This window comes from Gavia stellata, chromosome 8 (genome assembly GCF_030936135.1).
Source record: "Gavia stellata isolate bGavSte3 chromosome 8, bGavSte3.hap2, whole genome shotgun sequence".
In the NCBI taxonomy this organism is placed as follows: Eukaryota; Metazoa; Chordata; class Aves; order Gaviiformes; family Gaviidae; genus Gavia; species Gavia stellata.
The window spans coordinates 22,450,548-22,464,721 of record NC_082601.1 but is presented as its reverse complement, the minus strand read 5'-3'; the positions used below and the strand labels follow the sequence as shown (position 1 = coordinate 22,464,721).

The following is a 14,174-nucleotide window of genomic DNA, read 5'->3' as shown; positions in this document are numbered from 1 at the left end:
TCTCATTAATTTTACCTTCTTTTGTTGTAAGCTTCCATGAGGCCAGGACTGGATAGTCCCTATTTAAGTACCTAAAGGAGAAATCTACCTTCTCTCTTTAGTCTCCTCTTTGATCACACCAACTGCCAGGGATTAAGTCTCACCCTGCATGCAGTATAACAGGTATAAGAACTATACTGGCTTTTCCCAATGCGCTGAATCTGAGGCTCTGCTAAAACTTTCAGTATCCTCAGAACTTGGTATGAAATGACCATTCTACTGCCGTTGCAGATGTCTACTTTCACAGCTAGACTTCCCACATCTGTTTTCAGATCCTGTGCTTCATTTCAAAACAGGTGTGACAGCTATATTCATCTTTCCCTTCTTGAACTCAGTCAAGATAGGGAGCATCTAGCAATGTTCCAAAATACTGAGTAGCCCATTCACACTAACATATTGACACAAAGCTCCACCATAATAAAAACAGACCTCTGCAGAGGTGTCATGTTTGGTTTTAGGCAGCACTGTAACTTTTACCTGATATGGATACCCATTCCAGCACTGTCTGGTATTCCAGAGCCAGGGTGTCTGAGAGGAAGAAAAAAAAAAAAAAGGTCTGTACACACCATTTTGGGCAATGTAAGTGTCTATGGTTAATACAAGTGAAGGACAAAACTACAGGAACAGCTCAAAATTTGCATTTTTGATAGAAGCTATGAAAACTGAATACAACAAGGAGATTCCTCAAAGTTTCACAGCATGAATTAGAGCAACCTGCCTGTACACAAAGATTTTTGGTTGGTGCGCCATGACCTTATATGAATAGCTTTTGCAGGAGTGCAGGCTGAACATAATCAGCTTGTGCTCAGGTGGTCAGATCTCACATAACCTTCTCAATAGCATGGGAAATCTTGGCCCTAGGCTGCTCAAATATTTTAAAGAATGCCGGCTGCATGTGCTGCTACATATAAGCATCCTTCCATACAGGATCCATCCTTCGTCCCAGCCACATCAGCTCAAGAAAGCAAATCATACCTTTTGCTTTCCTGGCTGAAGACATGACCATCCAGAGATGATAGATCTTGCTATCACATGGAAAATACTCTGATATCTTAGGGCAACATGAAAAGTGCCAGGGCAAATTTATTGTAGCATGCATCTACAGACTCTTGCATTGCAAAAAGCTGGGCAAACTAAAAGACTTGGGGACATGCAGCTCTGTTATGCTTCCTGTTTCTTTGCTGCTTGCACAAGATTTATGTGATTATTTCTCTTTCAATGCCACAAAATAGCCTTTTAAATCTTTTCTTGTAAGCAGGTTGTTTCTTTCAGAGTTCTTTAGTTTTTACCTCTTTTTTTGTGCAACTAAATGGTCTCGAGATAGAAAATAAGCTCTTCTACCCAACATACTCAACCATTAAGTATTTCCACATTGGGTAATAAGAACATGACCAAATCAACAGCTATCAAGCAGCCACACTTCCCTTTTTGTGCATGAGCAGGACCAACTCTTTTCAGTTACACATGTCTCGCAAAGCATAGCTGCATCTCAGGTTTTGGCAGCATCTGGACTTTGAGAACCAAATGTCTACAGTGCAAGTACCCACCCACTGGGTATCTCACTATAAACATGAAAGAAAACTGTGGATTCAAGATCTTTGCGCGACTCCTTTACATAACCTTAACTGCTCTACATCCAAGTATAAAGAGGGCAGAACATTATTAGTAGGTCTCCTGGATTAAGGCACGCATACCCTTACAGCATTAAGCGATTCCACTAGATTACATTTTTTCAAATAAATCCTCATTGCATGAAAAATGGCATTTTCTTGTTTTCACCATCAGGTGGAGCAGTTCAGCTCAGGCAAAGCATAATAACAAACTCATCCAAAATACAATGGATGAGCATCAAACCAAATAAAATGAACACTAAGCAGAATGTTAAAGTCCCGGGCTAAGAATCAGGCCAGTAGAGTCTTTATAAGTATATATCAAAAGACAGAATAAATGCTAGTTAGAATTATAGCCAAATTCCCAACTGATACTTAAGTTCTAATTGTGATTTGTCTTATAGAAGATCCTTATAGCCTTTGTTGGTTAACAGTGATGTAATATGATTACTAAAGGCTCTTCCTAGTTTTTTGAATGTATCCGTCACTTGGAAAATAAGATAAAATAAAACTTGCACACCCATACCCCCAATGTTCCTGAAATGGAAAGGAGTAATTCTTACACTAACCTGAGCAATATACCAACACTTAAAGTAACAGACCTCCTAGAGTATCTGATATACCTCTCACAAGGATGCTGTAAGAATGATTAAAGTCCATCCAAACTTCTCCTTCTCTCTATTAGGAATAATTATTTCACGCAAGCAGTTTATTTATTCAAACGTTCCACAGTAGTTACTGTGCTAAGTGAGTTCTCCTCATTTCATGCAACAAAAAAGGTCTTTGGAAACAACCTCTGCAAGTGTTACTAATACACAGAATCTAAAATATTTCTGTCTGACAGCTGCCTAAATTAGATCCATCCAAATATTGTAGGATAATTCATAGTTTTAGCCAGGTTTGAAAAGCTGTAACTGTCTTTCATATCAGATTCAATAGGAGATAAGAAATGCTTCCTACCCAATTATTGTGCTACCTAAATTACAGGTGCTAGCAAAAAAATGTGCATTTTTCTCTTTTAAATATTATGACATCTTAAGGCTTCTTCAGAGAGATGGCTGCTGTAGGAGCTGCAGATATGAAGGTTTATATGCAATTAATATGCTGAATGCTAAATAAAATAGGCCTCACTGGAGGAACCCGTAACCACAAAGCCTGAAAGGATACCACAAACTGACAAACAATATAATATATGCATTAAGCCTCAAAGACCAATACATTGCAGAACATCTGCCTCTTCTGAGCCACTTAAGGTTCAGAAAGCCAGGCTGCCATCTCAAACAAAATGCTTCTGAGTAGCTGTTTGGAAACCTAATGGATCCTATGTGGGCAACAGTGACTAAGACAGCAGGGAACCTAAACTGCCTTCCTACCCCTCTTTCCTCCCCAGTCTCCCCTGCCCTTGACTTGCTTTGGCATCTCTGAGTTGACTCTAACAGTTGTAGCAGCAGGGGACCTTGGTTATGCTTGCCCTGGAGGGTTTTAGGGAAGAGGCAGAGAAAGAGCTTGGTTTAAGCACAGCCTTCCCCTCTGACCTCTACAATGAACACAGTCCTAGACTGAACCTAACTTCTCCATGTAGACCATGGTTATAGTTGGAGCAAAAAGCATCTTGTTCAGTCCTCTGTGAGCCTCACAATTGTGGGATACTCTGTGCAGGCTTCAGCAGGAAGGAGAGAATCCTAAAAAAGCCCACACAGTCTGCAGTGTGACACCTAGACGTACTGGTGAACAGTGGAGTAATCAGAAAGGACCTAATACTGGCATTCTCAGGGCTCAGCTGAGCTCTGCGTGTGTTCACAGGATACGTCTGTGAACGTCCTCACACCACGCAAGCTCACCATGGAGCAGAGCCCAGCTCTTCCTGAAAAGTCCCATGATGGACAGGGAGAAAAGGTCAGTGACTTGGCTTTGCAACAGATCCTTTTTTGATGAACATAAAAAGTGTGCTACTGTTTCCACTGCCTGTTGAACACCCAAAATTCCATTTTACTTCTTGTTCTTGGTATATAATCTCTGAGCAAGGGAGGAACCTGAGGGGACTGGAGAAGAGAGGAAATGCAAAGATCCTGATAACAAAAAGGCATCCTTGAGCTGGAAACAGAATACTGAACACTTCAGTACTAATTAATGTCAGGCACAAAGCACCAGCCCTACAATGCTGACACCCTCCCTTACAGAACATAAAGTTCAGATGGAAACTTAAGCTTTCCCACACTTGCGTGCAGTGCCTCATCACTGCAGTATCAATGACAGAGGAGGATGATAAACAGCTGTTGAATCAGCTGTCGTTTACAGTATTAAGGAATAAAACTCTATTATTTTTGTTTCCTTACAGGAATATCTGTCAAAAGCTCCATCAAACATCTCTCCAACTCTGTGATTAAAGGCAGTAATTTTAAAGAACTCCTTCAGAAATAAAACTTCTCTTGAGACAAGGGAATGACTGAGGATTTGGGAGAAAAAAAGAACAAATTATCCGAGATGTCTGCATGCTTAGCCAGAAGCCTCGGGTTGCTTTGCATCCGTTGTCCCATTCACTTATCCTTAGAGAGAGCTTCTAATTGGGCCCTGGCTTTCAGAAGCCCCAAAGCAATAAGAATCTGCATGTTTTGCTCAAAGTGCTGCTAGTACCTAGTATGTGAAAGGTCAGTTTTGACAGTAAATGGGGGGGAAAACCAAAAGTAGTACAATAAAAAACCCTCAATTTGTGATCTGTTCCCTAGACAGCTGATTTGGCTGAAAGATATTTTTGCATGTATTTTATCAGGGAGGCAATAGATGCACCTGATGAAGTATTACTTTAAAATAACAAGGTAAATTTGGGTTCATCATACAGTAACAAAAATAACCAGGAATCCTCCTCTCTCATCCATATGTACCCAGTGGAACCCAGTGACTATAGGAAACACATAAAGGCCACAGGCTAGGTTCTCAAAGAGACAGATGAGAGCTGTATGTGCCACAAGCCAGTACTTTCCCATACTGTCAGAAAGCCAGCCATCAGATGTGTATGTATCAGGCATGTCACGGGTGTAAGTGAATTCCACACACATTTTATAGAATCACCTTGTGTCTATAAATACAAATGTATATACATGTAGGTCACATAAATTTGCAAAATAACTGCTTTTGGGCACTAAAGTTACTTCCACAGTTCGTCTCACTGAGAGTTGCTGTATCAGCAACTGAGTCATTTTTCCTTGTACCCAGCACAACTAGAAACCCCAATATGCAAGTTGTACCCACAAGCACTGGTGTTGCTTTGCCCTTGGAAGTGTGAGCCTATAGATAAATAAGAGATGTGCAAAAAATGTACTCCATAAACTTGAAACAAGTAACATATTGAAGAAAGACTTCCAGAAGTACATCACTAAGCCTCACGTCAGCAAAACCCAGCTCTCCACACAGCAGCTTCTGCCCTAGCAGTTTGGAGTATTAGACAGAGCTTTTATGCACCTGATTTACTCTTGACCACACGGGCATGTCGTAACTCCCAAGGGGTTCTTCTAAATTCCCAGATAAGTAAGAAAAATCTTCTGACTTTTCCATCAGATAAAGAAATACAATCTGCTTGCTGTTTTTATCAGAATACAGCATGTAAAAATCCAGGAACATGATGACAGAATCCCCACATCTCACAAAAGCCTATTTATGCTCAAAAACACATTTCAAACCAAAATGAGACATCCTCAGTTCAAAAAAATATTTTAAGTTGCTTATGAAATTAGAAAACTTTTGACTTTGTAAAACAAAACCAGCAAAATACAGAAATCCTGAGCGTTCACTGTGTATATGCTCACTACTCTGCAATCTCAAAAGGCCAAGATTTTATCTGGCTTGGTTCATGTGTTTGGATACAGCTTTACATAATTTGTCTCTGACAGCTACAAGCAATATTAAGTAGAACAGAAATTAGCACTATTAATTAAAGTCAAAATAATACATACTTTTGGTAAAATTCTAGCCACCTCATTTATTTTGGGCTGATAGAGGCAAAGGCGTCTCACGGCATTCGTATCTCTACTTTCATCAAGCTAGAGCAGGTTCTTGCTCTTCAAGGAAACAAGTGGCACAATTGAGGCCAAAAGATTTCCTCTTGATTAGCATTTACTTAGCCCCCTAAATTCTGTGTGCAATTTGCTCTTACCCCTAGAGCTAACGTTCGCTGATACACACGTATGACATATGACATACACATCTTCTTTTCCTCAACAGCAGCTGCCTTCTCCCACCACAGGCAGAACACCATCTCCTGCTCCTGTGGACCAACACCTCACCATATTCTGAACTTTACAGCTTATCTACCTAAGAATGCAATTGTAACAGCACGGGAGGAGGAGACTACGATCTTTCTGTTGACTGCAAAATATACAAATATTTAATACTTTCCACCTCTTTTTTATTATCCAGGAACTGAAAATTACAGGCTTTTAGTGAACAGCACCTTTCATAACATCAGCAGAAGGACAATTATTCATAATTAACAGTTGGTTTGGGGTGTTGGGTTGTGGGGTTTTTTTTTGCATTTGATCTTCTATGTGCTTAAATTAAATAGTATCTCAATGTTCACTTTTTCCCCAATTATGGCTAGGGATTACAGCAATTTTTTCTTCTTCAATACATTAATAAGCATTCCTCTTGCACATCACTTGGTTGAATAAGCATTCACTTAGAGGGGAATGACTTAAATTGCTTGCTTTCTTTTTCTTTCTGCAACACCTGCATCCTCTTGGCATGGTATGCTGAATGGCTGCTGACGTTAGAGAGAAACTCAGATTACCCAGCAGCACGAAAAGCATCCTTCTGTAGTTTCCCATGCCAGGGTGTCTATGTTCTAGTGTAAAATTGACTCCACCCATTTATGGTAAAAACAAAAGATTTTTCAATAAATTAATCTCTTAGATGTAAATTCCACAGTGACCCTTCGTTCCCTTCCCCATCTTCTTACTTGGCTCAATGGGGATCAGTAAAAGTGTAAACTACTGCAACCTTTCTCTCTTAAGAATATATATCCATGAAAACATCTGCTTCTGCATATAATGTACAAACTAATATACGTTTTTTTCTCTTAACTACAGAAAAACACCGTGGTATTAATTGTTGTAAAACAAGTCACAGTTTTACAAGTCACAGAAAGTGACCTTTCTTTTTTCATAAGTATCAATATTTTGCAGCATTTTTCTCTTCAGCAGAAAGAAAATGAAACTCTTCCTCATTTTCCTTGGTTTTTTAGAAGAAAATTTATAAAGGAACAACCAGAAAGTTCTGAGTTAGCTTTTCAAAGTTTCTATCCTCTTCCACCAAGTTTGCCTGACCTCCAAGGACTTCAGATTTATGATGTCTTGGAAAGTTTCTCTGCTTACCTAGAATTGTGTTTTTTTCTTGTTATGCTCCCAAAAATTACCCTGGGTAAGACAGGATCTGAAGCATGTTAACATCATCCCTTGCTGTTGTATTTGTTCTGCTACTGCTACTGCTTAAGCATTCCTCATACTAAAGTCTCACTGATTTAAAAAATGCATCAGAGAGTTTCCAGTTCTCCACTGGCCACCTGTGACAGGCATTGAGAGCACAACCTTAGCAGCAAATGAAGCCAACAGCACTGGCTGGTATTGTTTATGGCAGGATGAACTGCGAAATAAACTGACTCTGCAAGCACCAGTGTTTAGTCACCTACACATCAAAATTAAGTATACTTCCCTCTACCCACAAAATCACTAAGTTCTGACAAAACACCATGCTGGGAACAAAGAGAACTCAGCAAAATGACAAAATCCATGGCTACTATTTGCATCAACTTCTGTGTGTTCTTCCTTCCAGTGTTGGGATGCAGTTGCTTCTCACACCAGGAATAGCATTTTCATAAATTCTTCACAGACCCAAGCAGTCATTCATATTTCTTGGCACAGCTGACAATAGAAGTGAAGACAATGTGACACATTGCTGATGAATGTCCTGAGGTTCTCTTCTCATATATTGTGACTAAGCAAGTTGTTACAAGTTTCTTCAGAACTGTTTTTTTCTCTAGAGCTTAGTGCTTTGTGTCTGCAGAAACAAGCGGGAAAAATGCTTTTGCAACAAAGAGCGCTCAGCCCTTCCTCTCATCAATCTGCACTGCTTATTTCCAAACATAATTAAAAATTATACTTCTATTAATCAGAAACTATAAAATATACGGCAGGACGCATAAAAGGCCAAGATTAACAATAAACACTGGAAGATGCACTTGACATTTCAAATGCAAATATATGTGTGTGCACAAAAATATTTTTAGAAAAAATATGAATTCAAGTTTGGATTTATTTACAGAAAATGGTCTCCGGAAAGGCAGAGTAAGCTCCATGCACCACATACATCCATTTTGCCCTTTAAAAATATGATGTACAGAGATCTGGTGTTTATGTCTTATGCTGACAAACGCGTAATTTCAACTTCCAAATGATGTGGAAAATGAAGATGGCAAAAAGAACAGATAATCCTAGAGGATCTGGAAGGGTCCTAATACTGAGGCATCGCGTGCATTGAACGGAAGTGAAGCTGGAGAAGCTGGCGGTTGTAGCATCTCCCCCCCTGCTCCAACCAGCCAGCCACCAGTCCCCTTACCAGGCCCAGCCATCAAAATATTTGCTCTCATGTGCATACTTTCTTCCTCTGTCACTTCACCTGCTAGTGGCTTTGTAGTAAGCAAAACTTTTTAAAACTTGTGCCCTCCTGTGTAATGGTAACATTTTCAAGTACTGTTTTGTCATGAGCAAGTTGGGCATCCAGTGGTGCTGTAACAGTTTAGGGCAGCTGAAGGTCTATATAAATATTGTAGAAGCCAGGCTAAAGTGACACTACTCAATGTATTTTGTAGTCACTCTATCTGCACAGTAAGAAGAGTGCATAAAAAGTAGTGGACACATTCAGCCGAGCACTCCAGATGCCTGATAACGCTTTGGTGAAGCAAAGCAGCCTGTTAGTTTTACAACTGTCTTGTATTTTTTGATCACAGAGCCAGACCACATCAATTAGCATAGAATTTGCATCTAAGAGGGTATTTATAAATTTACTTTATTAAAACAGACAACACGCAACTGTAGGTCTGGAATTAGTTTGTAAAGAGAGAATGCTGAGGTTTACACTTGGCAAACCATACCTTAGTAGGAGGGTGACCTGTATAAAATTATACCTTTAAGAGACCAGCAAAAATCCCAAGAGCAAATTTTTAAAAAAATAAATAGGGCAGTTCATCCCTGGTAGATCTCTGCAGAGCTGTGTGATTTCAGACTACTCCTCATTTTCCTACAGGATGCAGCTTCAACAAAGCTCCAGGGTTTCCAGTGCTCTGCGCTCTGATACTACAGTTACTCAAAGGCATACAGGAAAGTGGTTAATAATTAAACTCATCATGACATATCTACTTTCTGTAATTATAGCTCCTATCTGTGGCTGCTCTGCTGGAAGACTGCATCTGTCTGACTTTGGTAAGCCACTGACTTCCATGCTATGAGCTGATGGGAAGCGTTTACGACGTCCTTCATTGTACTCCTGACGCCGACTTTTGGAAATCCCAAGGGAGCTGCTTTCCTTTGCAGGATTCACCATGTGCCATAAGGGCTTGCTTCACTGACATTAACATGTTCCATCACTGCATGCAGCCCACAAAGGGAGACAGAGTCAGGTTTTAATAATAACAAAACAACTCCTTACTAAGGGAGCACCAGGATAACAATTTCACTCACAAAACCAGATGTTTAAGATTGTGGTATTTATGAACATACGCTGCCTACTGGAAAAAAGTTGTATAGAGAAAAAACAAACAAAAGCCCCCTCCACCTTCCACCTGATGTGTTTTGCTGTACCTTTGTATAGGCACATTGAAGCAAGGGCTCAAAATCATCCCTGACAGTCTGAAAATTAGGAAGTTATTGCAACTGCAGAAATTTTAATAGGAAATATAGGATTTCTCTAGTTCACAGAGCCAAGATTTATACCCAGAGAGGCAAGAGCATTTTTGAATCACATGGTGCCATTATGGGCAGCTGATGAGGAAGCCTTTTGGCGCTTAACTCCTCCCTCAGTGCTGCCACTAGAACCTTGACAGAAGAGCTGACTACTTCTAAACACAGACACCACCAAGTCCCACCTGATGACTGAGGGAGCAGAGCTCCTTCCAGACAGGTTGCTGGAACAGGCAGGCTGAAAGCACCCCATCTCCAGCCACACCATTGTGATGGTCACTAAATAGGGACCCATTTCTCAGCACTTCAGTCACTGGGCACAGCTGAAGTGAGGCGTAACTCTAAGCAACAACAAGCAAGGACAGACTAAAGTAGCCTCTTCCCCTCCCACTCCTGCAACCGTTGCATTTTTCTGAGGTTAGCGCATATACACTGCAGCAGGGCAATTCACCTGTGGGGCTGCAGGTGCATTTACTACCAAACTACTTCTTGGTGTATTTAATAATGCCACAAGTACTAAGTACTGCCTGGAAAAAACCCAGTGAGAAAATCTCTCTCATATTGTATTTTCCTCTAACAAAATGAGAGTGGGGGGAAATGTTAATTAATTTTAATACAAAAACATGGTTTGTGAGGAATTCTTTCCTGATCAGTTCTGAGACAGTGGCCATGATAACATTTACTTCACTAGAGCAAAGGAAGACAGTCAAAATAATTTCCCAAACCTTTAAAAATGTCGAAGCCTACATAAAATTTTACATCACTTTCCTCTTTGTTTTTCACTTTCCCCTCCCATTGAGGAAGTGCACAGATACAAACCTTTTGTTGTGTCCATTTGTTATCCTCCTGGTGGATCTACTCAGACGTAACTTGTGTTTTTCTGCAATTGATCTATTAAAACAACTAGCAGTAAGAGTGGCTGGTAGAGATGAGAGCAGAGGAGCTATGCTTATGTTTTAGAACTGCTATATTTGCAGGAGCTTTTAGTATAAAACCATAAACAGTAAATTTTGCGCACAGAAAAAACCTAGAGTAACTGGGCAAGTGGAGAGAGTTTGTCTCAGTTTCTTGAGTCTACAAATCTTGGGCACAGGACAACAACAAAAAAACCCCAAAAATCTCTTGTGAACTCCTTAAGTCACATCTGAGATAACAGCAGCTAAAAAACAGAAGTAACACTCTGAATTAGATTTGACCTTAAAGCAGTATTTCCCCATGCTAACTTCTGTCATTGTTCAATAGCCAGTAGCCAAGACCATCAATAGGCAGGAGAAATTAGAAAGCTCTGAGAGGTGTAACAGGGTAACACTGGAAGGGGATATAATATGAGAAAGAAAATGCTCACCAATAATTTATTTATTTATCTGGCAAGCTTCTTTTCCCTACTACTTTAATGGTAAAGTGAAGCAGCTTTATGACTAGAAGCCCTTATGGTGTAAAAGTACGTATTGTTCTAAAGGTTATGCTAGCTTAAATGAGGATACAGCTATCCTGCTCCAAGTCACTGCCTCAATAGTGAGTTAAACTCAATAACGGCAACTCAAAGCACTAGTCAGATTATTAATAACCTGCTTTTATATCCAAACGTGTATTCTTTCTCAGGTTTAATTAGCTGTGGAAAATAGGACTGCTTCATTCACCTGAATAGCAAAACATGAAAAGCTCCTGGCAATAGAGGAGTGCTGTGCTAAATACTTTGATACAGGTATGAATGAGCCACCTTAGTTTCCAGATGAATTAAAACTATTTTTACCATAAAATTGCCCAAAGAAAAAACACTTTGGGAAGCATTTCCTCTAGATCTGCCACTTTTATGTATAGGACACTGAAAAATTTGTGTATTTCAGAATGCTGGGCTGCCAAGAAGATGAATACTGTGCTGAAGTCAAAATTAGCAACTAGTCCACAGGGGGACACCATGTCTGGTGGCCCCTCTTTCACTGCCAGTAAAACAGTGTAGTGTACAAGTAGTAAAGATGCTGTGTATGGCTCAGTACCAGCTTAACTCTCCAAACTGCTGATTACAGAGAATTTACTTATTACTCTGATGTTATTAAATACCCCCAGCTGGATTCCAAGCAGATAAAGTGAAACTCAATTCTAGATATATTTTTTTAAATTAGTGCGTTGCTTTTCCTCCCCATGCTTATGTCAAATTTGTCCCCACTGTCTGCATTTGAATGTCCTGTTGCCATCAGTGTCCTATTACTGAATTAGGAATACCCCTGATAGTCTCCTTTTGCTTGTTTCTTTCAAAAACCTTCAGTTCCCTTTCAGCCACAAATAAATTCTGCCAGCTGGCTGAGCTTTGTCCTCTTTTGTCTGATCCAGTTATTATCTTAACTTCAAACCACTTACACAATACATTATCTCCTATGCTGACTGGCCTTCTCTTACGAATCCTCATTGTCCAAAATTGCATTCATTTTCCTTGTTCATGTACACTGAAGTGTTGGAGTAATTTAAAGTTAAGTTTCTCCACTTACTTCAATCTTTCTAACAGCATGACCCATGATTTATATCTCAGACATGTAAAGCACTCTATTAATCTCTCCTAAATGCCCTCAACAATTTTTATGCCCTTTTGAAGACATATCTGAAAAAAATTCCCTTTCCATCAGATGGGATCTAACTTTGGTCTTACTGGAAACCTTTTCCACTCATAATGCTTATTTTAAAAAGTAATATGGCATTTGCTCTTTTTCACGACAGCATCCTTAGGAGACTCTGGCACAAGTGCTCTTTCCTGCTCGCACAGTGAATTAGAAATTGTTTTATTTAGCACCTAATGTTCAGCCCTACTTTCACGGAAAGGCATAAGAGTATCATTGGATTTTAACATCCAAAATTAAGCTTAACAATTTTCATCACTTACAGATACTCAGCAATTTGTTTCCTGATTAAAAAAAAAAATAGTAATCAAGAAAAACAGAGAGTCCAAATCAATTTTACAGCAAGTACAATCTGCCAAAGGCAGGCTTCATTTCCTCCCTGAGTGGCATATGTATCACATTATCCCTCTGTTAATAGCACAGTAAAATATAAAATACCAGCATTGTGTTAAAAGAGCTCCAGAGTGGCTACCAACATTCTTCATTTAAACGAGAGTATTTATCCAGTATTGGGCAGATAAGCTTACTGAACAAAAGTAATTACAAGGTTTCAGTAATAGATAATATAACAACCTTTCAGGTATAACACGGGAAGGAAATATCACCTCAAATACTGTGTTCAGTTTTGGGCCCCTCACTACAAGAAGGACATTGAGGTGCTGGAGCGTGTCCAGAGAAGGGTGACAAAGCTGGTGAGGGGTCTGGAGCACAAGTCTTATGAGGAGCAGCTGAGGGAACTGGGGTTGTTCAGTCTGGAGAAGAGGAGGCTGAGGGGAGACCTTATTGCTCTCTACAACTACCTGAAAGGGGGTTGCAGAGAGGTGGGTGTTGGTCTCTTCTCCCAAGTGACTAGCGACAGGACAAGAGGAAATGGCCTCAAGTTGCGCTGGGGGAGGTTTAGATTGGGTATTAGGAAAAACTTCTTCACTGGAAGGGTTGTCAGGCATTGGAATGGGCTGCCCAGGGAAGTGATTGGGTCACCATCCCCAGAGGTGTGGATGAGGCACTTAAGGACATGGTTTAGCAGTGAAATTAGCAGGGTTAGGTTTACAGTTGGACTTCATGATCTTAAAGGTCTTTTCCAACCTAAACGGTTCTATGATTCTATGATCACAACAGATGCAGACTAGACTAGAAAAAGTGCTCAACTGAATGGAATGCCTGCTTCAAATAATTCAAGAATGAAGGAGACAGAGGGCAGCAGCAAGGGCTGTGGAAGCAAATCTCCCACTTCTAGCTCTTGCCACATTGTTGTTTTCTAGTCAGTTCTGGTTTAAACCAAGGTGGTAGATATTTCACAAACTCATGGTTTGGTATCTCAGTGTTTAAACCAGAAAAATTTAGCCTGGTTTATTAAGTAGTCTCATTCTAAGAATCAGATGGTCAGATGTATTCCAAAAAGCAGTGTGAATATTTCTGAGATATTGTGTTTCTTGTACTACTCTGTTCTGCAAAATACCCAGAAGCATTAGCTTCATGAAAAAGTAGATACAGCAGGTATGGCAAGAGGAGATGGAAATGATAAATGAAATACTGACCAATCTGATGAAGCTTTTTTTTTTCTGCTCCAAATAACGTAAGTAACACACAACGAGTTCTGTGAATAGCTTTCCAATAGCTGAGAAACTTTTACAACAGAATCAAGTCTGTTCTACCACTAGAAAGACCAAAAACTGTCTAAGGCATTGGACATTTTCAATACAGCAATTTATTTTTCAGTTTGGCAGCTGCTGGTGTTTTGCAGTACATTTTTTTAAATACAGCTTAGATCTACAAAAATTGATTCCTACCCATGATGAATCTTTATAGTAACATTAATCCAAAAAGTTAAAAAAGCCACAGCTACCAATTGCTGCCTTGGGGAACTCTGCTATTACAGGTGATCTTTGGTGTAGGATAGCTTCAGCGGGAAGGGTTGTTATCAGTACTTTAAGCCTGAATGATGTCCTCTTATGATTCCTGTACAA

At 39.8% G+C, this 14,174-nt stretch overlaps 1 protein-coding gene across 2 annotated transcripts in view; it reads right to left on the bottom strand.

Moving 5' to 3' along the window:
• The window catches only part of CERS6 (ceramide synthase 6), a 127,638-nt gene that overhangs the window by 35,438 nt on the left and 78,026 nt on the right, over positions 1-14,174 (bottom strand). For both annotated transcript variants that reach the window (XM_059820565.1, XM_059820564.1), the window contains exon 5: positions 517-567. In XM_059820565.1, coding sequence (XP_059676548.1) covers positions 517-567 — 51 coding nt within the window. The remainder of the gene's footprint in view (positions 1-516; positions 568-14,174) is intronic.